The following is a 24,040-nucleotide window of genomic DNA, read 5'->3' on the forward strand; positions in this document are numbered from 1 at the left end:
GGGTGGGCTAATCCTCACCTCCGTGTCCTTAATAGAATTGAAACTTTCTGTTACGATAGCTAGGAAACTTTTCATTCTATGTCAGGACCAGAGGTGAGGGTTAGGCTGGTTTAAAGCTTCTCCACCACTAGCAGTGCTTGATGTTGGATTGGTTTAAAGTAAAATATCTTAAAGGTAGAGTCTGGAGACTAGTCTACCGCTTTAAGGATATCTTCCAACTGGAATCCCAGGGAGAAAGCTTTCGAGGCCATTGCCCCTCTCACACAGTGAGCTTCGAACAGCGAAACATCGATGCCGGCCTCATGCATGGCCCATCTAACCCACCTGGCTATAGTAGAAGACACCTTTTTAAGAGGTTTGGTAAGAGCTATGAGCATTTGTCTCTCCCCATGAGGGTGGATTTCCTCTGTCATGGGCTCGTAAACCTTCACTGCTCTGCCTACACACAGTTTGGGAACATCTTGAAACATAGGGAGAAAATTCTGGAATTATACTTTGTTCTTCTTGAAATGTCACTCTATCCGGAGTGAATACCTGTTATGTCTAGTGCATGTACATCTGAGACCCTGCGACAGGATACCAAACATAATAGGGTAGCCAATTTTGCCGACTGTTGTTTCTGTGACAGATACTTGTTTGCTGGCCATAATTTAAAGAGACATAATACTTTATTGTCATCCCATAGACTAGAGTATCTGGGTTCAGGGGAGAGAGACAGTCTAACATCCCTCAAGAGTTTACAATTACATATTAAAGGATGTTTCCCCCCCACCCCCACCTTTGCCATCCCTGGACACCCGTCAATGGGGAATGGCCTGCCGAAAAGGCCAATCTAAAGGTGTTAATGGACCTATATGCCAGATATTTAGAAGCCAAAGAAGCAAGGAAATTCAGGACATGGACAATGTCTGCCTCCACGGGATCCTATTGTCATGGATGACACCAACCCAGCCATCCAGACAAGGACAAGAGATTATCTCTTGGTGGTGCTGTCCACCCAGGATTTGATGAGCAGTGATGCAGCTTGTCGTGAAATACCTGGGAGTTTCCAGTGTTCCCAGTAATCCTCCTGGCCATTGGATTGAGAGAACCTTGCAGAACCAGATGATGCTGGTTCCACCTGGGATCCCGGAGGAGATCCAGAAATAGGGGTAGACGAATTGGAAAATCCCCATAAAGTTCCATCAGAACTGGAAACCAAATGTGAGACCTCCAAATCAGGGTGATTACCACCAGATCTGTCATTTGTCTGCGGAGTTGGGTGGACAGGCTCAAGGTATACCCATTCTCCTTGCTCCAGTCATCCCTCGCCACTGCATTGGGATCTGCTCTCCAGCTGCAGTACCTGTTCGGCTCGTGATCCAGGCGATAAGCAAAGAGTTCCATCTGAGGGAGCAACTGACAAAGACTTGCATCCTGCCAATGCCGTGAGTGCCAATCCGCCACCCGGTTGACCATCCCCAGAGGTGTTCCACCTGAAGGAAATCTGATAGTCCAGGCAATAAGACCAGAAGGTCCGGACTAGGTCAGAAAGGGGCTTGGAATTAATTCCCCCCAGATGATTGATTTAGCAGACTGCCGCTACATTGTCCATCTTGAGCAGGACACAGCATTGGGCTCTGTCCTTGGTCCAGCATTTCACAGCGAAGGACCCCACCATCAGCTCCAGGCAATTTATATGGAGAGATTGTTCTGCGGAAGACCATTTTCCTCCTGTGGAGAATCTCCCTCAACATGCTCCCCATCCTGAGCTGCTGGCATCAGACTCTATAATCACATCTGGTTGGGATCCAAAGATAGCCCATCTGTTTCATGATTCCATATGGGCGATTCACCACTGGAGTTCTTCCTTGGCCTCTTCTGAGAGGGGGACAGACTGGGAGTAGGTGAGAGCCCAATGGAGATGGAAAATTTTGAGTTATTGTAATGCCGATAATGTAGGTGACCCGGGAATATGGCCTGAATGGATGATGACTGGAGGCCTACAATGCGATCTATCTGTCACAGAGAGGTGGAAGGTTTGGCCAGAGTTCTCCAGAGCTTGTGCTTGATTTTGGATAGTTTCCGTGAGGGGAGGTTCAGTGTAACACAAATATAAGGATTCCAAATGGTTGATGGTCAGTTGAAGATGTATTGATAGTTTTTTTGGTCATTGGTCCAGAAGGAGGAAATTGTCTAGGTAGACTAGAAGTCTGATCCCTCCCCTGGCTCGAAGATGCTACTCCACCGCTTTCAAAACCTTGGTTAAGCACCATGGAGCAGAAGATAGCCCAAAAGGAAGTGAAGTGAAGTCGAAGGTCTGAGAGTGCCACTGGAACTGGAGGAAACATCTGTGAGGCGGGAATATGGGGATCGTAAGATAGGCATCCTTTAAATCGAGATGCACCTTCCATCCGTTGCCCTGTAATAAGTTCCTGAGAAGATGTCTCCCTTCTATCTTGAAGTGGCGGAATACAAGCCACTCATTGAACTCTCTCAGATTTATTACTGGGCGTTGACCTCAATCTCGTTTCTCTACTAGAAATAGGTTGCTGAGGAATCGTTGGGGGTGAAGGCACGTGGGAGCTGTCGCCCCTTTCTGCAACAAGTCTGTGATTTCTGAATCCACTAAAGCCCTTTGTATCAGAGAAAATATTATGGGTCGTGGCCTGTGTTGCTGGAGGGGATAGCTGTAGAATTCTATCTGGAAACCGTTTATTTTTGAAGTACCCAGGCCTCTGACGTAAGCACCTCCCAATTATGAAAGAGTTGTGCCAATCTACCCCCAGGTCTGATCCCTGATGGGGATTGTACACTCACCTTGAGAAGAGTTGTAGGTAGCATTGTTCCGGAAACGTCCCCTCAAGCCTGGCTGATGGGGATGTCTTCTGGTTGGGGAGAAGTTAGGGAACCGGGAAGAATCTTGCCATCGGCCCCTGCAAAATCCAGCTTCTCTGTAGGGGGATTGTTGAGAGACCCTGTTGGTCGAGCACCCCCTCCCACAAACTTGCGCCTTTTGGTAGAGATGGCGCAGTTGGCGTGCTCTAAGAATATTATGGCTCTTTTGGCTCCAGCTAGATAAGGTCTCTGGAGATATATCAAGGAGCCGGAGGCTTTAGCATCCTCAGCCATGTCCAGGATCCTGGATAGTTGGGCCGACAATATCCAGCAGTTTGTCCTGGCATGACCTCTAGGAGATCTCTTCAAATTTTTGCCAGGAAGGTGGCCATCCTGGCGTCTATTTCCGGAGTCAGGGCTACCTTCCCTTCCAGAGTGGGGAGAGGGCACCCTGCCCTAAGGCAACTGCGTACCTCCCTGTCCAGTGGTTTCCGCAAGCGGCTCACTGCATAAGGAGCCACCTTCAGGGTAGGGGACCATTCCGCGGAACGCAGGTGAAGTAAGTCATCCTGGTCCGGAATGTCTGCCTCTGGGACCTGTGGTTTTGCAAGTTTAGTACCTTCCGTAGACACAGAGGACTTGCCTGAAGGGTGCCAGTTCATGGTCGCCCTAGCCGTTGGAGGCAGTGAGGGGAAACCTGACCATCCAAGGAGTAAGGGGACGAGGGTGAGAAGGAAGGGTCTCTTGAGATACTGGGGAGTGGGGACCCAGGGCGGGAAGGCTGAGATTCCATAAAGGCCTTCTTGAGATGAGCAAAGGCATCTAGGTCAACGTCAGAATCATCCGTGTGTTTACATTTCGGAGCATTGCATCAGGTTGTCCTAGAGGTAGGGGGAGACGATGACCCGACTGATTCTTCTCTCAAGGTGAGAGGATGTGAGCTTTGAGATGCCAGTTGGAGCATTTTCTTCTCCTAGGGTGCTATTGCCTGCGGCACTGCCTTGCAGGTAGAGGCATCCTTAATGTGGCAGAAATTGCTATCAATAGGGAGGTAAGTAATTTCCTCCTCTTCTAGGCAATCTCCCTGGATCGTCTTCCAGGTTTGTATTGGAATCCTGCATATTACTGGAGTAGGCTGCTATAAGCCTGAACAGAAGAGGGCACAGTAATGCTGGGGCGAGTCCAGAAAAATCACTAATGTGGTGAGAATAATTAGTGAGCAGCAATGCTAACAGGCCCTGCTACACCAACACCCTTTCTTAATGTACTTGGTTTCATACAATACCACCTGGGTCGCGTCCCTATTTTTAAAATATACAGATCCCTACCCGAGAGCGGGTGTTTAGTCTCCAGGTGGGGATCTCAAATTAACATTCACTGTTTTGTTTTCCAGTATATTACAGCCTTGCAAAGGGAAATGTAGCTGTTTGCACTTCACCCGTTGAAATATGAGTGGTGAAGAAGATGCGCAGGCCATCGAAGGGTAGATTGCGCGGAGCACATACCTGACAGGGTGCATGTACCTCTAGAAGTCGCCTGACTGCATCGCACACAGAGCAAGAAACGTTTCTGCAGGCACATTGAGAGGAAAAAATCCCTGTTAGCAAACAGAAACCGGCACGCTTGTGGCGAGAGAAGCTATATTAATTAAAAACATACATGTTAACATCAACTCGACTCAACAGCATGTGAGAGGAAAGTGAAGCACTTATATGGAGGCTGCTGGAGCAGCAAAGAAAGAGAGAGAAGGAGCGTTGACAGAGGGTCTTGAAGGACAATGCTAACACCTGATTGGACAATATATTATTACAGTGTTCTCTGTGCCTTATGGGAAATTACGTTTTGTTGGTTATTTGTTTTTGACAACCTTTTGAATGGCTGCTGGTATAAATACAGTGAAGAAAGAATAGCCTAATCCTCGCCTATGGTCCTGACATAGAATCCACAGAAGGTCTGCCTGTAACAATGCCTCATAGGTAAGGAATTGGCCCGGTGGCAGGTCATATTGTGAGGCCAACACCCCCAGGGGGATTAATGTGCCCATATTATATCAATCACTGACCTTCTCAATTCCAAATCCCCCACACCCTCCGTTCACAGGTCTAGTTGCTCTGCAATGGAAAAGGCGATATGGCACTGATGTGGTAGGCCCACTAACAGCAGCGTGGGTGCACAAAGAACATTGCCTCCTGCTCATTTGATGCATCTATGCCAGCCTCTCGGTGCTGTGGACAACAGTAGCACCAGCTGCTGCGTCCTCTGAGCTTGTTTAAGCAGATTAATAAGGCCCTTTGGTTCGGTACCCAGCCAATTAGGCCAAGCTCTGCCTAATTAGCTCCATCCAGCAACCGGGTAGTCCACTAGAGTTGGGCCACTGCAAAATATAGTTCAAAGTATGGGACTCCCACCCCTCCTCCAGTGGCGGGCAGCAGAGTGTCTCAAGAGAGACCCTATGGCGGTCTCCATCCAAATTAACTTTCTAAGAAGGGAGTCTTATCTGCCGGAACCAGGGCGCTGGAATACCTAGTGGTAGGTTAGTGAAGTAGTACAGAAGCTGCAGAAGCATTATTATCTTGGAGATCTCAATCTGCTTCATGAGAGGCAGGCTGTCTAAGTGACCTGCAGAAGGGAACACAAGACCAACGGGATCTCAGCACCACAACCAAATTACCTTCTAGCAAGGCCTCCGTCTTGTGGAAGATTTGGATACCTAAGTACTTAAAGGTGTGTGTTGTGGTTTTGAGGTGTCGCGCACCACTGGGCATGTGCAATCAATCAGTCAATCAGAATTGGTAAAGCGCAACTACTCACCCGTATGGGTCTGAGGCTGCAGGGGAAGGGGGCGGCAGCACCCCACCCACACATTTGATTTGAATATGTGCCCTGGGGAGGTGGCGGTCCCCAGGGCTGAGGGGGTCCTTCTGGGACCCCAGCACCAGAGCTAAGGGGTCAGGGTGACTCTACCCTGGCCCCTTTTCTTATTTTTGTTTACTTTCTTTCTGGGACTCAGCTGAAGCCGAGTCCTAAGATGACTGGCAACACTTCCTTGTTGAAGTGTTAGCAGCCAGTCAGATCTCAGCTCAAGATCAGGAGGGTTTGCAAAGCCTTTGCGTCCCTATATATACACATTTTTAGATTTTCTTTAATTTCTCTAAAACTACTGAACGGATATACACCAAATAACAAAAAGGTCACTTTCTGGACCAAGAGCTACCTTTCTGCCAAATTTGGTGTAATTCGGTCCAGTGGTTCGGGGGCTAATGCTGTTCAAAATTCCTTTGGAAAAATCAATGGGGAAAAGGCGTTTTGGGACTCCGCCCTTTTCTCGCTCCCCGCTTCACGGATCATCCCGAAAGTTTTCCAGACAGCAGCTCACGTGAGCAGCACATCTTTTTGGAAAATTTCATGAAGATTTGTCAACCGGCGGCAAAGACAGAGGAAAGTAAAAAAAATACTTTTACAATAGAAATTAGGTCTTAAATATAGCTACCACCACTAGGACATAGACATGACCATATTCATGAGTGATGTAATATGTGAGGTCATAATCAATGCATTATGGGAGCACAAGTTATAGTTAGCTCAGGTTGACTAAAACTGCTGAATTTCTTAGGTTTTGTATGAGTAAATTCAGAACGTAACTGTAACATCCCTGTAACATTTGGTTTCAGTGAATTCTAAGGTTTTTTTAATTCCATTTCCTAACTACAACTTCCCTGTAATCTTTGGTTTAAACTGTATGTGATAAATCAAATATATAGCTATGATTACAGCTCTGAGTTTGGCATTCATACTTTTACGTCAAAACATAGAACAAGACAAATGGACTATTGTGTTGACAGTGGCTGGCTGAACATAGAAACAATGTTAAGTGATATAAATATAAATGGACTTTTAGCTATTGGGTAGGGTGGTAACTTCTGGTTCTTTTTTTGGCTTCTGTAGCTTGAGTTTGTCCTTTTAGTTTTAATGATAACTAGCTTCGTAGTATGATTTGCAAGGGCTTAATATTATTATGCAAAATGTATATGTTTTTATTCATGAGTCACAAAATAAGTTGATTGATTGACATGTCTAAGAATGACTGATTGTGCTCCTTTTAACACAGTGCATGAGGCAAGGATCCAGGAAATATATGATTCTCTAGAAATAAAAGAAAAAGCGTAAAAATTGCGAAAGACTGAGGAGATTGTTGCCTGATCTGAGTGTGATCAGGGCTGGATGAGCAATGTAGAGCAAACGATCTTCATATATAATATTGGAATATATCACCATTGTATGACAAAATCTTCATGATCTCCTGCTAGATGATATTTCGACCCATTTCAGATCATAAAAAAAACGATTGTGCCTTGTCTTTATCTCTTTCAGCTTCTGTTCTGACCTTTTGATAGACGTGTATAGTCTCATAGACTCTTCCCTAAATTCCTGCTATCTCCTTTAAAGGCCCTTGCAGTGCTTTGAGGAAAGAGAGAAAATTACACATCTTTTCATCTTCACTGTGATCTGTGTGTGTGGAGCATTCGAGTGACCTGTTATTAAGCTTTCGTTTTCCTTTCAAAAACAGAAAAGGAAGTTATTAGATTTATCATTAAAGAGGAAGAAGAGGAGTGTCCTCTTGATCATCAGGCCGTTGAGAGAAGTGAAACGTCCAGTCGTTCAACAGGTGAATTAATCTCAAAGGTTATTTTTATAGATTTTACCTACACAGAATGTATATTAAATATGTAATGTTATAAAGGGGTAAGGTTTCAGATCTTTGTGTGGTTGCAAAAACTGCAACTAATTTTTACTGGTTTTTTTTTTAGAATTTGATGCAGAATATTGTTGGTATATTATTCAAATTTTATATTATTTCGGACTACGATATTTATTCAAGCCTTAGGTTTATCAACCCTAAATCAAATGTAGTGCATGCTTCATGTCATGCAACAGTTACATAGTTTCTCTCATAAGAACTAAACTAGGAAAAAGCCTTCAGAGAAGTCGAACAGAAGCAGCATATTAATCCATATGTGGAAAATGTTGAAAAGCTATGTATGTGCGTATGTATATGGTATTTCTACATTCAAACCTAGTGAAAAGGCAGCGGAGTGCTGTTGTTTTTCAAAGGTAAGCTTAAAGTAGGTGAGTCATAAGCGTGGAAGTAGAATTGTGGATGGTTATTGCATTGTGCTGTACTGTTCTTTAAAGACATGAGTCTTTAACTCTTTCCTAAAGTGGAGCAGCAAAGAGATAGTGGTGATGTATAAAGGGATATTATTCCAGATCATGGGTTCATGGATGGATGCAAGAGTGCAAGGGCTTAAACAGAAGTTCTGAAGTCTCTTTCTGGAAGAAACCGTTTGACTTTCTTTAGAAGAGAGTGCTGGTACGAGGCCACCTTTGCCAAAAAAAACAATGTGTCCCTTGAGGGAGAGGTTGATGTCCTCGGTGAATCCAAGTGATTAGTCATTCAGTGATAGTTGTTGTTCAAAGCCATCAAGGTTTATGCCATTAAGTCGAGTTTGTACTGTATTTTGTTTGTTGGTCTTGGCAATTGATAGGAATTCTGTCTTGGGTGGGTTGGGGTTCGCGTAGATGCTGGGCATTCAGGTCTGGATGATGTGCAAGCAGTGTTTGAGGCATTGGATACCTGATGTAAAGGAGACTTTTAAGTACAGCGGTGTATCATTGGCAAATTGGTAAGTCTTGATGCTGTCATCTGTGAGTAGATCACCAAGTGGTTCTGTGTAAAGGACGAAGATGACAGGAAACATTATTAACCTTGAGGGACCCCACATGTGATGGGGATCTTTTGTGACCTGGAGCCCATGTGAACAAACAAGTATTGGTTGAAAAGGAAGGAGGAGAACTAGTGAACAAAATTGTCAGTGAATCCGGTTTGCGACTCCAGGATGCTGATGAGGGTGGGATGGTCAGTTGTGTCAGATCAGAAGGCAGGGGTTATCTTGATTTGTGGTCAAAAGGGCATAATCTCCAGTGTGTAAGCGGTGGGTCTCCACGCTGCAATGTGGTCAGTAGCCAGACTAGCAGTCATGGAGGAGATGGTTAGAACTGATGAGGCTGTGTGTTGAGAGAAAGGCCTACCAGGCCTGGACCTAACTATTAATTGCGATTGGTCAACTGTGCACTCCCCACATATTTTCACCTTCTGGTTGACTCACCTGTACATTGTGGGGCTGGGGATCATGGCCAAACCATCACTCCCCCCTCACTTCTTCTAATAGTTGTATGGACTATCTTCTCTGTACCTGACTCAACCTAATTAGTCTGGCCCATAAACTGAACAGATTTTGAATGACTATGAGGTCTGTTAAGGGCTACTAGTCACCGGGGCTAAATCGAGCACCAGATGTACAAAATAGTTGTTGCAAAACATTTGGTTGCTATTTGCATCCAATATGTTTGTGAGCAGTGAAGAATTTTACGAACTGACCTATGTATGTTTTTACTTAGAAGTGTGGATATCACCCCGTTAAATAATTATGGGCTATCGATTTTCTGTCGATATGGGTTTAATAAGCATATCCTATATGTTTTACAGGACTCCCTCTATTATCAGATATCTGCCTTCCGTGCCTGTTATTATATGCAGTTATTTGAATGGTAGGCCTTTGTGAACCAAAATGACAACCCTTGCAAAATATGTGTTATTTGATAAGAAGTATTTGTGCGTATCGCAGCTTACAGCAAGGTTACTGTCCACAGGGGTCAAGATGGGTCTTCTTCAGTAGGGTCCCAATTATCTTGTGTGTTTTCTGGTATGCTAATACTCTGCATGCTTATCTGGAATCATTAAGATTAACATGCTGATCTTATTTACATCAGGATCACCTTTTACTTAGATAATAGTCAATTCATAAACAGACCTGTTTTATCAACAAGTATATCAAATCTTGATTTCATGTTGGATGCTTCATGGGCACTTTGGAATAAGCTTACAGCCCTTCACATAATCTCCACCAACTTCTATTTGTACCTTCACGCTTACTTTGAATAAAGTCATCAGATTGGCGTGCATTCTCATTATCTTTAAATTCTTCCAACCCTTGTGATAACTCACACAACTCGGTAAGAAATATAATTTGCATTGTTTTCCTTTTAGAAACTGATGTTATTTCATTTGTTATTAAAGAAGAGGAAGGCGCTGATCACCATGACACTCCAGATTCTGGACGAAAAAGCACCAAAGGTTCCACAGGTGAGTGTACCTCAAATGAAAACAAAGCAAATGTGAAAATGATTTTTTCTTATGACAAAGATCCTAGTTTTAGATTATCAATGTTATTTGGTTGAACTCTAATCAAAATGAAGGGGCACACTGTATTTCCAACCATTTACCTAAAAATCCTAAGTTGTTCACAAGAAACTCCAATTCTATTTCCAGTTTGGATTTTGTTCTCATGATGTTTTTCGTAATTGTGTTAAACATTTTATTTGCTTGTTTGCTTTCTTTTTAATAATTCCATAAACGGTGACCTGTAAATTTGATGTTTGATTTTGTATAAGGTTGAACAAAATATTTTTCTATGATTTTTTTTTTTCTTCTTTAAAAAATCTCGAATGTACCACTTGTATACGTTTTGGTATTCAAAACACTTCCATAACATAACATCTCCATTTTGTATGAGATATCATAAACACCTCTCACATTATACATACACATGGCTGAGCATGAGAAGTAGGTACTATTCAATTTTCTTTCCTGAGCGAATTAGCATAATGACAAAGACATAAACAGGCTAGTCCATGAGAATGGTAGCCGACCAGAAAAAGCTACAACATGTTCTGTATCTCCCAGTTAGCCTTCGGCCTCACCAAGGCCTTTGTCATCTTCGGAGACATCTGATTAATCAGGTAACCTAGAAGGGTAAACCCAATAATCATCCCAGATAGCATTTTGCCTCTGTGCTTTGGCTTCTAGAGACTGGGACTGAATTGTGAAATAAATAAAAGATTTAATAATTTGTGTATTTATTTGATTCATGCTTTTTTTTTAATTTTATGTATTTTGTCTATTGTTTTAGAGGTTCAAATAGTAGAACTGTATTTAGCCAGGGGACCCAGCTTCCAGGAGCAATTTAACAGAAGTCAAAAAGTTAATAACCTGTTGCTGTGCCTTTTAAAAATAAAACTACATTTTGATAATTTCAAAACTGTCCATTAAAAATAATATTTAGATTTTTGTAGTTTTGCTATTGTTTTGCTATTGTACGAAATAAAATATTTCATAATTTAGGTGTTTGATTTATACTTGTTTTTATACTTTTTTGTATTGTTTTGATGTTCAGCTAGTCGAAATTGCTTAAGCTAAAGTCACCGGCTTCCAGCAGTGAGTCAGTTGGGGTCCATAGAAGGCAAAACATTAAGAACAGCTGCTTTAAACAGTAGAAGGTAACTGAACACTTACCTACTCCAAGAGAAATACCTGATAGACATCCTGTTTAAGACAACTGGCCAGCGAGAAGCCTGAACTTGTTCCAAATCAGATTAAAATGAAGACGTTCACTAAAACAGTAGCATCAACTACACCTGCAGAGGGAGCAGCTGCGGACAACATGTGAGCGGATCACCATGACCCCACCTCTTTGACTGATCATAACAATTAATATAAAGAGAAAAAATACATACCTCTTACGGCCTTAGAAGACATAGATGGACTCAATAAGAATCAGACAGTTCCCCCAGATGAACTAGCCCAGACAGAACATAAAACAGGGTGGGCTTCAAACAAAGAACATACATCTCACACAATAGATCCTATAGCAAACAGGTCCCAACTCCATCTAACCCAAAGCAGTACCCCCAGAAATACACCCCAGCCACCAGGCGATGTTCTACCTCCCTGTACACCATTGGACCAGTATGGTATCCCTAAACAGAAAGTGGAGATCGCTCTACTGTTCTGGAACATTGCAGGTCTAACCAACAAAATAGGCAATGAGACTTGGGTGAACTTTATAGAAAAATATTCATGTATATGCCTCCAAGAGACGTGGTTATTGAGTCCTCTTCACATTAACGGCTATAAAACATTTCACTCACCAGCTGCTCAGTCTAGGCACGGTAGACCAAAAGGGGGTCTATGTACATATATCTCTAACAAGTTACGACTACAAAACCTAGAGATGAAATTTACGAGCTTATACTATCAAATGATAGAGGGTAACTTGGATCATAAGACTCACCTAGTCATCATTAACCTTTATAATAATGCAGCCCCAGGAGAGTTTGCTAATATCCTAATGGAGATGGGAAATGATTAAAAAAAAAAAAAGTATTAATAACAGTCGTGAGACCTTTATGATCTGGGGTGGAGACTTTAATGTCCATCCCTGTAAAGAAACCTCAGATAAGGTATGTGGCTGGGATCCTGAAGGCGTTGGCTTAAGTCTCCATTTTGCACATAACACCCAAGGAGACGCATTGAATTTACTGGCACAAACCCATAATTTATCCTTTGCAAACACATTATACTCTGCTGAAACACAGTTTAATCCAACATATAATGGAAGGGGTGCGAATACCGTGATTGATTACGTTTTAATGTCAACCCACTTTGCACACTACCTTAAGAATTATACTCTGTATGACATCGTAATTAGCGATCATTACCCTCAGAGCCTGAACCTCCTAATAACTCCCCTTACAGCAGATAGAGATGACAGGCCCACCCTGATAGATGATATCGAATTAATGCCGCGTAATGGATATACCCTGAAATGGTCACAGACTGACCCCGACTCTCTGCTGAAACAGTTACTAAGCGACTGCAAGCATGCGTTTGCAGACTGTTTAAGTGAGAATCCAGACCCAGGGCGATGTTTAAGTGCCTTTACTTTGATTATGCAATCTATAAAGAAAGCCCTTACTATCAGAAGGGGTAAGCCGGGAAAAAAAAGGGCCACTGGATGGTTTGATTATAACTGCTCACAAGCACATAGGAAATTGAAAAAGGCTCCAAGAGCCCCAAAAAGATCTTTAACTGAGATACGTAAGTGTAGACAAGAATATAAAGCAGCAATGAAGGGAAGGAAATTGACATTAAAAAGAACTCTGGGGGAAACTCTACACACAGGTAGCCGAACGAAAGATAATATTCTTTCTTGGAAAACAATCAACTCTCCTATGTTTGGGGACAGAGACTCCCCCAGGATGGAAATAGCGATCTCCGAAGAAGACTGGATTGCACACTTTTCTAGAATATACGCGCGGGCCAGCAATGCAAACCCTACATTTTCTGTATACGATCAAGCCCTCCAGGAAGGTACACGCCTGTTAATAACCCCACAATTTAGCCTTGAGGAGGTAGAGGAAGCCATAACTTTAAGTAAATCAGGGAAAGCCCCGGGCCCCGATGGCGTTCCGATTGATATATACAAGGCCAATATCCACCTATGGGGGCCTGTACTGACGCAGTCATTGAGGGCCATTTGCATACGAGGTCCCCTACCATCTTGGCGAGACTCCAATATAATTCCAATATATAAAAAAGGTGACCGCCTTAACCCAGCCTGTTACAGACCAATCTCCTTGCTGGACTCAACGGCTAAATTAGCAGGGAGAATTATCTTGAACAGGTTGCAAACATGGGCCGAAGAAAAGAGTGCTTTATCTCCTGTCCAATATGGATTCCGGAAAGGAATTGGGACAGTGGAACAAAGCCTGAATCTAAGTATTATTATAGGAAAGTATACAAGGATTAGAGAAGGTAACCTGCATCTGGCTTTCATTGACCTATCATCAGCATTTGATTGTGTATTACATGACAAGCTATGGGATATCTTAAGCAGCATGGGGGTAGAACCAGCCATAATCCCGTTTATACGAGAAATGTATACAGGGTGCAGAGCAAGAGTGAGGTAAGGCCTAAAGGGGGAAAGTACTCGCCCTTTTGGCATATCTAGAGGCGTGCGCCACGGTTGCGTTCTTGCTCCGTTCCTGTTTTCAATGTATATAAATAACCTAGAAAATGTATTGGCTAGTAACTGCAAAGATCTACCCCAAATAGGCAATTGTGCTGTCCCGGTTTTACTCTATGCAGATGACGCAGTTTTAATGGCCAGGACCCCGTTAGCTCTACAAAAACTCTTAACTACCTGCATCACATTTATGTCACAACTGGGTCTTACTGTCAATCGCTTAAAAAACGTTCATTATGAACTGTGGTGGGAAACGCAGCAAGTCCTATAATATTACAACCGCGGATAGGAGAGTAGAAACTGCGCAAACCTTTTCTTACCTGGGCATAATGTTTGACAAACAGGGATCCTGGGCTAATTGTAGGAAGATAAAAAAAGCCCAGCTTATTAAAACAACGATGGCTCTAAGGCTTTTTTCCAAAAGGATAGGGGGGATTACCCCGCCAAATATGATAAAAATTTATAAAGCCAAGTGCACCCCAGCCGCCATGTACGGGTCTGGAATTTGGGGATACACCAATTGTAACCTGGTGCAGCTAATGTATGATGATGGTACCAAATGGTACATCATCATACATTATCCACTCAGAACTGGGGCTCCCCTTTATTACTGACTTGATAAAGATTCAACCCTTACTGCTATGGCACAAAGTCTGGACCCCGGAACATACTGAACTAAATAAGGCCATTTTGACTGACTGCATGGAGTCTATATACGCAGCAAGGGTGCCCTGGCTAAGATACATTATGACCTTTCTTGAAAACATGGGCAATAAAGCTTATTACACAAACCCAGCTTTGCTGGTAAAAATCTCTAGGAAGGACCTGAGTGCTCTGGCATTAAAATATCTAGAAGATTTACGATGGGAGGTTGAATCAAAAAAGCCCACCGTCACTCACAATCAAATAATTCTGTCGACGGAGGCCATTTAGCCTTATTTGACGAATGTGATAAATCCCCGCCACCGTTTTGTTCTCACCAGACTGAGGCTAGATATATTCCACCGTTTAGTGACCTTTCCAACTATGAATGATTGGAGCGCCACCCTGAAGGCTTGTCCATTTGATGCAAAGGCACCTCAAACCACAATTCATGTGGTTTTATTTTGTAAATTCTATGCCAAGCAAAGAAAGCGCTTAGTAGCCCCTCTTCTAAGGTTAATTAATCTGCCCAAGTGTCGCACCGCGTATGCCAGCCTCCAGGTGCTATCCTCCATTGAGATGTGCGGAACCTTAGCCAATTTTTTATGCTCCGTATTAAATACAAGAAAGCGCATGGGGGTAGCAATGTAATTTTAACTAGTTTACCCAACGGTTCGTATCTAGGAAATTTTTCTTAAAGAATTGTAAACATTTTTTCATGTATGGATCTTTTTATTAGTGTAAATCATTAATATTTTAGCTTATTTATTGTATTTATTGTATATTGAAATGTAAAATATTTGATACTTTTATGACTTGTTGAAAGTCGAATAACGTTTTTGTACTACTACTACTACATAAACGTAAATGACATAGTATATGAAAAGATATATAATAAATATAAAGAAGGGACATTAACTTCTGACAGCCTCATTGGTGTTGCAGAGGATGCTGCAGACCTAGCGACTGTGGTTGCTTTTAGTGGGGCCTGTATAAGGTTATGTTGTTTGTTTAGATTGGCATCATTGACCGCTGCAAGCTCAACAATAGATGTACTAGTTACCGTTTAATAAGTCATCTCTTTTTGGACCTGAGATGGATGAGGACATCTAAATATTAAAATCAGAAGCTGAAACCTTGAAAGCCTGTTGGGCTAGAGAATAGAAAGGAGTTCCCTTATATTCAGTTTAGATCCTTCAGCAAAAGTTACCAGCATTTGCAAATTCCTTTCTGAAAAAGGCAACAAATGGAAAAAACAGGGAAAAACAATCTTTTAGAGCAGTGGTTCTCAACCTTTTAATTTCTGTGGACCCCCACTTTATCATTACTGGAGCCCGGAGTCCCCCACTGAATCATTATTAGAATCTAGGGACCCTGTCACTTAGTCATTACTGGAAGTCGGGGACCCCAGCTAAACATTGTTGATGATTTGAACGGCAAAACAATACGCAAAAACTACATAAACAAGCATTCCATCAAAAACATACACAAATGATAACACATTTTATTTAATTTGTAAACAAATGAAATAAAAAATAAAACTTATAATTTTAATAGTGGGGTTGGAACTTTTCTAAATTCAATTGAAGCCACACATCGTCCATACCATATTCTGTTTGATGCACCTGCACTCCTCCCACAAATCAATCTGAGGATACTAATTTAATTTTTAGCCTCCTATTTTAAATTCCTTAACATTTGCAGTACACTTTAAAATGTCAGCGCTACTTGTAGCCACTTAATTTATATACACTTTGTTAATCTGTTAATATTATTTATTTTTCTAAGCAGTCACAGACTCTCTGTGGAGGCTTCGTGGACCTCCAGGGGTCCCCGAACTACAGGTTGGGAACCACTATGTTAGAGGAAAAATGGTGGTCTGCAGCCTTCCGCTTCTTCTCCTGGGAATGCCGCAGTAAAACAATGAAGCCATCATTCTGCCATCATCGACGATCACCAAGTGGGTGTTAGTATTCCTAAATAGCTGATTCAGGAGACTTCAACTCTCTTGGAAGAATGTACAATAGGGCCAGTGCTAAAACTGCAGCTAAACAAAGGAGTCTACTTGTGTTACTGCCTTATGAAAAAGAAAGGTTCCAATCAAGATTTGCAGCCCATTTTGGATTTGAAAAAGCCAAACAAATAGGAAAAGAGAGAAGAAATCTGAGTGCTGGCTCGTCATCAAATTTTTAAACTTCTTTAGCAAAGGCGATGTGCACTCTGGATTTTCAGGATGGTTATTTTCCTGAATCCTTATTCACAAGTCACCAATTTTATTAAGACTCAAGAGTGGCAAAAATTATTTTCAATAAGAAATTCTTCCTTTTGTACTGAAGTTAGCTTCTAGAACTTTTTCAAAGCTTGTGGCTGTAGTACCAGCATATCTCTGGGAGTGTTTATCCATATCTGGGAAATTGGATTATTTTCTCATTCAACGCTTCTCCGGGAACACTTGACAGTAGATCTACTTTTCAAGTTAGATGTTCACCTGAAAATCAAAGAATTAATATTTATTATTACAGAGCCAATTCCATAATTAGAGGGGGCCCTAGACACAGAAAAGGTAAACAGGTCCCTTTATGAAGTATTCCTATATTTTCAATCAGTACAGTTACCTCCTTTTCGTTAGGTGTCATCTCTTTTTGACACATGGCGTCATTAAATTCTCTAGTCCTGAATGTGAGGTTACACATGGGAACTCTGTAAGAGTGCTTGGAGGAACCATGGATGGCAGAGGTCAGAGAGCTTGAACAACAATATACAGCTATTGTTTCATGCTCTCCAGACCTTGAAGTCTTGGTACAAGAGGAAGAATCTTCTGGCCGGAGTTCTCCTTCATCCCGTGATTCTCTTGTAAACAGTGACAAATTATGTCTCTTTAGAAGAATGTAGACTCATGTTGGCATTATTACCACTCAAGGGCAGTGATCTGCAGTTCTGAAGGGATGCCACGTCAACGTGTTGGAGCTGAGGGCATTCACCTTGCTCTGCAAACTTTATCTCAGGCGATGAAGCTGAGATCTCTTCTGCTTCAGACAAAAGACAAACTAACTTTGAACTATCTGAAGAAGCAACAATTGAGTCCTAAATGATAAGGTGTTGCTTGACATCATCTCCTGCTAGGGGGATCCAGAAATTGACTTGCTTGCTACAGAACAAAACACAACATGCTTCTTTTATGCCTCCAGGTTTTCAGGATTGTCAGTCATAGGATAATGCATGCTCAATAAGTGGGATGAGTTGATCTCTCTGCCCTTTTCTCTCGATCCCTTTTCTTCCCAGACTGATTAACAAGTTCAGACTCACCAATGTGAAGATGATACTCATTGCTCCACATTGGCCTCACTAGTAGTGATACCTGGGCCTTTTTCAGATGTCCATTGTGTCACATAATAGACTTTTGATGACATTGGACCTGCTCTCCAGGGTGTCGGGCAGGATCTTTCATCGCCTCCTACAATCACTCCCTTTGACTTCCTGGCTCACGTTACCTGATGGATGCATGCCCATTCCAAAACAGACAAAACACCCTTATACAAGTTGTTCATATGCATTGAAATGAAGAGGCTCTGCATATGGTGTGTATTCAGCACGTGGAACAGAGAACATTTCTGGAAGAGATTGTAGTGCCTTATGTTTCTTATGTGGCAAAGTGTGATTTGCACTTTTCTTATATTAAAGTGCATTTGACTGCCATAACAGCTTATCGTAGGTCTCTGTCTTCTCAGTTATTATTAAATATTTCATTGAAAGTCTTCCAAAGGTGTTTCCTGCAGTGAGAAGGCATTCTCCTCCCTGAGAATTTAATGCAGTACCTCCAATTTGATGGGCCCTCTGTTTGTGGCAATACCCAGGGTTGATTCACAGCACCTTTAGTGGTGATTACATCTGCCAAAATGGTGAGTGAGCTTCAAGCTCTATGTGCCAATGAAAATTACATGTTCTTTCTTTATAACAAACTGTCATTAAGAACGTATCCCTCATTTCTTTTGGAAGTTGTTTCATATACCTTTGCTAAATATTATTGTGTGAACTCTCACTCAGAATGGATATTTAATGTGTCAGGGTTCTCTTTGGAACCTATTTGCTCAAATGTTCAGTTCAGTGGCCCTGAGCCTGCTTTCATGTTTGGGTTCGTATGCTATGTTCAACTTTTTCAGAATATCTGAGGTAATCTCATGGTGAAGAAGGGAATGTTGCTTATTTTATATCAGACTTCTGATGCATACTTCTAACTGCAAATCTCTCAACTTTTCAGCAGTATCTGTGCGTGCCTGTAGGTTGCGTTGTGTGGCTCCGCATGACGTACTTCCTCTCTGAGCATTATGTGCTAAGTCACATATAAGCACCTCCCATGTGAGCTGATATCATTTCCTTTCTTTCCAAACCACTGGAGGCTGATCTAGAGCTACCCTTTTGTCTCTGACAAGACAAGACAAGTCTCTCTCTCAAAATGTTTTAAATCTACCAGAGTGCAATGGAAGTGTCACCCACTTAAGACCACACGGTTCAAGCATTGTAGGACCTGTCACAAACAGAGGCCTGTGACAGATCCCCATTGGGTATGCCTTTGTGCCTGGGGTCTGTACACTACTTCAAGGCCTGTAGCGATTGCATCCAGAAGAACCAAAGGCCATAAGGGACCGTGAAGTGAAGCTTTACATTGCCAAACATCGAAAGACTCACAACATAACCTGTCGAATGGGAGGTCATGTTCCTCTCCTAAAGTTGTTCCTGCAGCAGGTCACCGTCGCAGTTGAAGTGCTTGGGTTAATCAAAAAAAGAAGCATAAGAAGTCCAAAGGAGACTGGTCCCTTTCCCACTACTCTCGAACTCCAGAGTAGGTGCAAAGGTTGTCAACATGCTTCTTATTTTGCTCCTGAACATGATCACCTTTAGAGCTGATTCTGACTCTCGGTCTGAGGCAACCCAAATTTCCAAGCCCATTGCAGCAGATAAAAGAATTCTGTGAAGCCATGCTGCATCTTTTTGGCACCCTACCTGCTTCTGTTGGTGCACATATGAGCCACAAGGAACAGTGATGACTTCCAACTGGAATCCTGGTGGTGGGCCACCTTTGGTGCCAGCTGGAATCCCTGAAAATGCTTCTGGTTCCACATCAGCTTTGGTGCCACCGTTGGTCAGAGCACCACAAGCTGCGCTGTACACTTGACATCAATGCCAATTTCCACACTGTCAGTGCTGGAGAAAGAGGTGCAGTTGATCGTGCTCTCTGACACCGAGCCAAACTCTCCTTGGCCAAGGCCGCACCCTGATCCCACCGGGCTGCAGCCTTCCGGCAACCCATTAGACACTGATACCTTGCACTTACAACCTGAAATACTCAAGTTATCTCTAATTTATGCAGGACAGGCTCAGATAAGGACCAGTATGATGATAGGGATGAGTTGATACCTCAGTACACTGCTGAAAACTGGGACGAGGCACTGCAAGATGCCAGTGGTCTGGACACTTCTATGGATTCAGGGCTTCCCCTGGCCCTGCTACAGAGGATAGTGACTCCTTCATTGTGGTATTGCAGAGGGCAGCTGAGGTACTTGACCTCCAACTTTCAACAATGGAGGTAAAGACAAATGTACTGACTGAGGTCTTCCAAACATGTGGAACGCACACAGAGCCACTTCTGCCTTTTAATGGCGCCCTAACAGAAACTTTACTAGGGGCATAGGCGAAGCCATGCCCGGAGTCTTCAGTAAACTGAAAAATACCTATGCACCATTAACTTGCTCCAGGCGACCAGACTTTTTTGAGGCAACGCCCAACCCCTGAAAGTTTAGTGGCACAGTCATCTATAGTAGGATTAACCCAAACGCCTTTCCTACTACACCATTGGACCTGGAGCAAAAGCATATTAAGAACTTCTGCATGCGCATGTTTTCCTCTACCAGCGTTTTTCAAAGTTTTTTGATGCATTTTTTTTTAAAGAAATAAAATTAGTTATATGTTAACCACTATTTTTAACTTACTTTGGAGTTGTGTTTTCCTGGAGGGGTGATTTTTAGACTTTGTATTTCAGGTTTTGGATGGTTTCTCAAGACTATGATCGTTCCAAGGGGATATATATGTTTAGGCCTTGCATGGACAGAGCTTGTGCTGCCTCTACGAGGCATGGTGTTTCTCATTTGTGGGCTTAGAACATGCCCACCTCTTGTAATTCGTTCCTTTGCGTGCCCTTTGAAAATCCTTGCTTTTCTGTTGGCAGTTGCTTACATTTGTCCCTCCTTTTGGTGTGCTGCTTACACCTATGGGGACTGCCCCTGTTACTTTTATGCTTTCACTTCTGGGCCATTTGTCTTACGTTTGCACACTATTTTTACGGGCAAGCGCAAAGCGCTCTGTCCCGTGTTGTAATCTCTTTTTGGGCTTCAAACCACACCCATGTCACGTCAGTTTCTTTCATTGGTTCGTGAGTTTGCCTTTTAAAATCTGCTTGCTTTCATTAGTGAAAGGCATGCATAAGTCATGCCTTTTCCGGTGTTTAGCCCTCCTCGAGCGAAGCGACCAAGTACTGAAAACATACAAGGCTCCATGTTTTCTGTGCGGTTTCTGGACTACTTTATTTATTTTTTCGCAGCGCGATCTCGCTGGGCAGAAGTCGAGGTTTTGCATGACATCGACCCTGTTACATAGTTATTTGCACTTTTGCCGGTTACATGGATAATTGCACTTTTGCCGATAGGTTTCACTACGAGCGAACTTTTATTTCCCTTTGTGTGTCTGCTTTGCACTGATGGTGCCCGTGAGCTCGCTTATGTGAAACTTTTACTTTTCAGTTTATATGGCAAGAAAAGTCCAGTTAGATATGTGAAACTGTTTTATTTTCATTTTCAATTTATGTGGCAAGAAAAGTCCGGTTAGGAGTTTACAATGCTAATTGCTCTGGCTCAAGCAAACGCAAGACAAGTTGCATTGCAAATGCTTGTTTCTTTGGCAGCTCAACCTCGGGGAGCAGCAGAAGTAAGTATTGTACAACCCTGCATGTGAGCCTCTCGTAGTCTTACATGGCATTGCCCTGCCGTCCCCTTTAAAATCTCAGAAAGGCAACAATAAACAGCAGGCTTTTCCCATTATTTTACTGAGCTTTAAAACTGAATACGTGTCTGCATTTTATTTTTGGAAGGCATGGAGAGCCAACGCCGAGACTTGAACCACGTTCCCCAGTTCCAAAGTTCACAGTTCTGCATGTTATGCCACATTGCCTCTTTGAAACTATCGTCTTCTTTAGGGGGATTTCTCAACATTTCACTCTGTTACCCTCCCACCATGCATCCACCCTTAACCCCTTCCTCCCTTTTGTTTCCCTGAGCGCCTCCATGAGAAGGGCGTTTCCTTCCTTACACAGAAGTGTGCTGTTCAGAGGTGGATGCAAGCGATCATGAGGATAGCGCTTTATTCCATTTCAAGGCCCCAAAGCAAGGAGAGCACTGCCCTAAATACAGAGTGCATCACTAAGGTAAGAACGTCATAAATAGAGCTTCATGTAGCAATTATTCCAGAGAATAATCACGTTGGAAAGGCATGGCGCCAGCACAGGACAAGCGCATTCGCTTAAAACTAGCCAAGACTCACATCCGGAGTCTCTCTCTCTCCAGGGCCCCTCCCTGCCAGCCCTCACAACATCCACGCACCGCGCATAACTTATCTACCTCTTTGGAGACATAAATCTTCTCTAAATCTTCTCAGGTTGCTTGTTTGTCATACTTTTTTATGTACTTTCACCAATGCTCCCACATTGGTGAACCGCTGCGAAGCAGCAGCATGGACATTGCTTGTGACACCCTGCTCCTGCAAGGAGCTAAAACAAGAGTGCTCTTGGTCGGCTCTATAGAGGCATGCACGAGCATGTTATGGCATGAATTGTGCAGTAGACAGTCATTAATGAACTTAAAAAGGCAATATAGTAAAAAAAAAAAATACAACCCTGTTCCGATTTCTTTTTTAGCAGCCAGGATAACAATAAACGCCAGCACAGGATTTAGCAGGAAAATACCAATTCCCAAAATCGCTCAAGGCTCAGTTTGTGGATGGCCCCACCAGTTTTATCTGTGGTCCAATGTGTGTCCCTCCCCGCCACCCCAAAAAGTAATTAGGTATACGCTACTGGTCGTAATTCCGGGTCCTCTGGTGGGCAAGAACACCTTACACAATCTGAACAACCTTACAAATGCTGCTCTGCTTCTATGTGATACTTTTGTCCTGCAAAACTGTGTTTAGTAAACCCTGTCAGTATTTATCAGGCCTATGAAAGCATCATCCTGTACGACACGTGTGGCTAAAATTCGACTTGCTGTTTTGTTTTTCTGAAGCCTTCCTGCCCTTTTCTTCTAAACCTGAAAACCGATCTTCCTGACCCCGCTCACATGTTCATGTAATTCCGCCACTCCCTTCCTGTGTTGCCCATCTCTAGGGTACTGTATCCCACTCCTCAGTCCTCCATACCCACCTAACTCGTTACCCTTACCACGTGCCTCCCTGGTCTATGTCAGGCGGCTCTTCGTGATGACATCCCATGCAGTGTACAGTATCAGCAGTAAAGGCTTAGGTTCTTCCTGTGTTGTTCAAACAGTTCATGAGATTAGCATGACTAACTTACAGCAACATTTTGTCATTTCTGTAAGCATTTTAAAAGAGTCTGTGTGAAGTAAGTGAAAACGCCTCTTTTCTTCGATGTGTTTTATTGTTTTTCCATTAAAGTTTTACAGATTGCCTCCGAGCGCTCTGACACAACCAGGAACAACCTAGTCAACAACGTCCTCTCTCATGCACATTCTAAACAATAACCTAGCAACACACTGGAGCTAACATTCTACATGCTCCAGCTTATTTAATTTAAAGTGAATACTACATTGAGTTTTTTTTTCACAAAATCAAATAAATACCCCAACATAAACTAAATACAATTACATAAAAACACATTACATAAAAAACAACCTTCCTTATTGTCACAGCTTCCAGAGTAATTTACGTACTCTATTGCTCCTACGTAATGGTGTCTCAGGACAACCTTTACCGCTTTGGGACTTAGCTATCTTCATGCCCGATTGTTTCACCACTGGCAGCTCACAGGTAATTTGAGAACCAGACATCTGTGCCAATTTCACCACTTTTGATTTGTTCCACCACTTGTTACCCTCGACCCTGACTGCATTCCCACAAACCAATTCCAGCCTTACTGGACCTGAAAATTCGGAACTACCTTTCTTAACAAAAGTTGGCAATTTAATAGCCACCCAGTGTATGAAGGACTCTTTTGCCCCCTTTTTATTGTCAAAATAAGTCTTTTGTATCTTTTGTTTACTTTCTGCATTCATTCTGATATCAGAACAGTCACTCACATGCATTTGTTTGAACAATTTGGACATCCACCTTGGTCTAACTTGGTTATTAGGTTTTCTCCCTTTAAGTGCGTCTAATGGAGATATCTCTGTAGTGGAATGCAGAGCTGTTCTGCAGAACCATAACATCGCCTGATCCGACGCATGAACCTCACGCCCATTTTTTAACGCCCACCTAATGCAGTCTCCCAACACACAATTTAATCTTTCCTCTAAACCATTAGTTTGAGGTTGATAAAGTGAACACTTCAAATGTTTAACATAACCTTCCTACAAAAATACTTTGAATTCCTCAGACAC

At 42.6% G+C, this 24,040-nt stretch overlaps 1 protein-coding gene across 1 annotated transcript in view; it reads left to right on the top strand.

Annotated features, from left to right (window-relative positions):
- LOC138297066 (zinc finger protein 883-like) overlaps window positions 1–24,040 on the top strand; it is a 111,330-nt gene that overhangs the window by 58,603 nt on the left and 28,687 nt on the right. The window contains exons 2-3 of the mRNA XM_069236574.1: window positions 7,385–7,483; window positions 9,926–10,021. Of these exons, the coding sequence (XP_069092675.1) occupies window positions 7,385–7,483; window positions 9,926–10,021 (195 nt within the window). The remainder of the gene's footprint in view (window positions 1–7,384; window positions 7,484–9,925; window positions 10,022–24,040) is intronic.

The sequence above is a fragment of the Pleurodeles waltl genome, chromosome 5, assembly GCF_031143425.1.
Source record: "Pleurodeles waltl isolate 20211129_DDA chromosome 5, aPleWal1.hap1.20221129, whole genome shotgun sequence".
NCBI lineage: Eukaryota > Metazoa > Chordata > Amphibia > Caudata > Salamandridae > Pleurodeles > Pleurodeles waltl.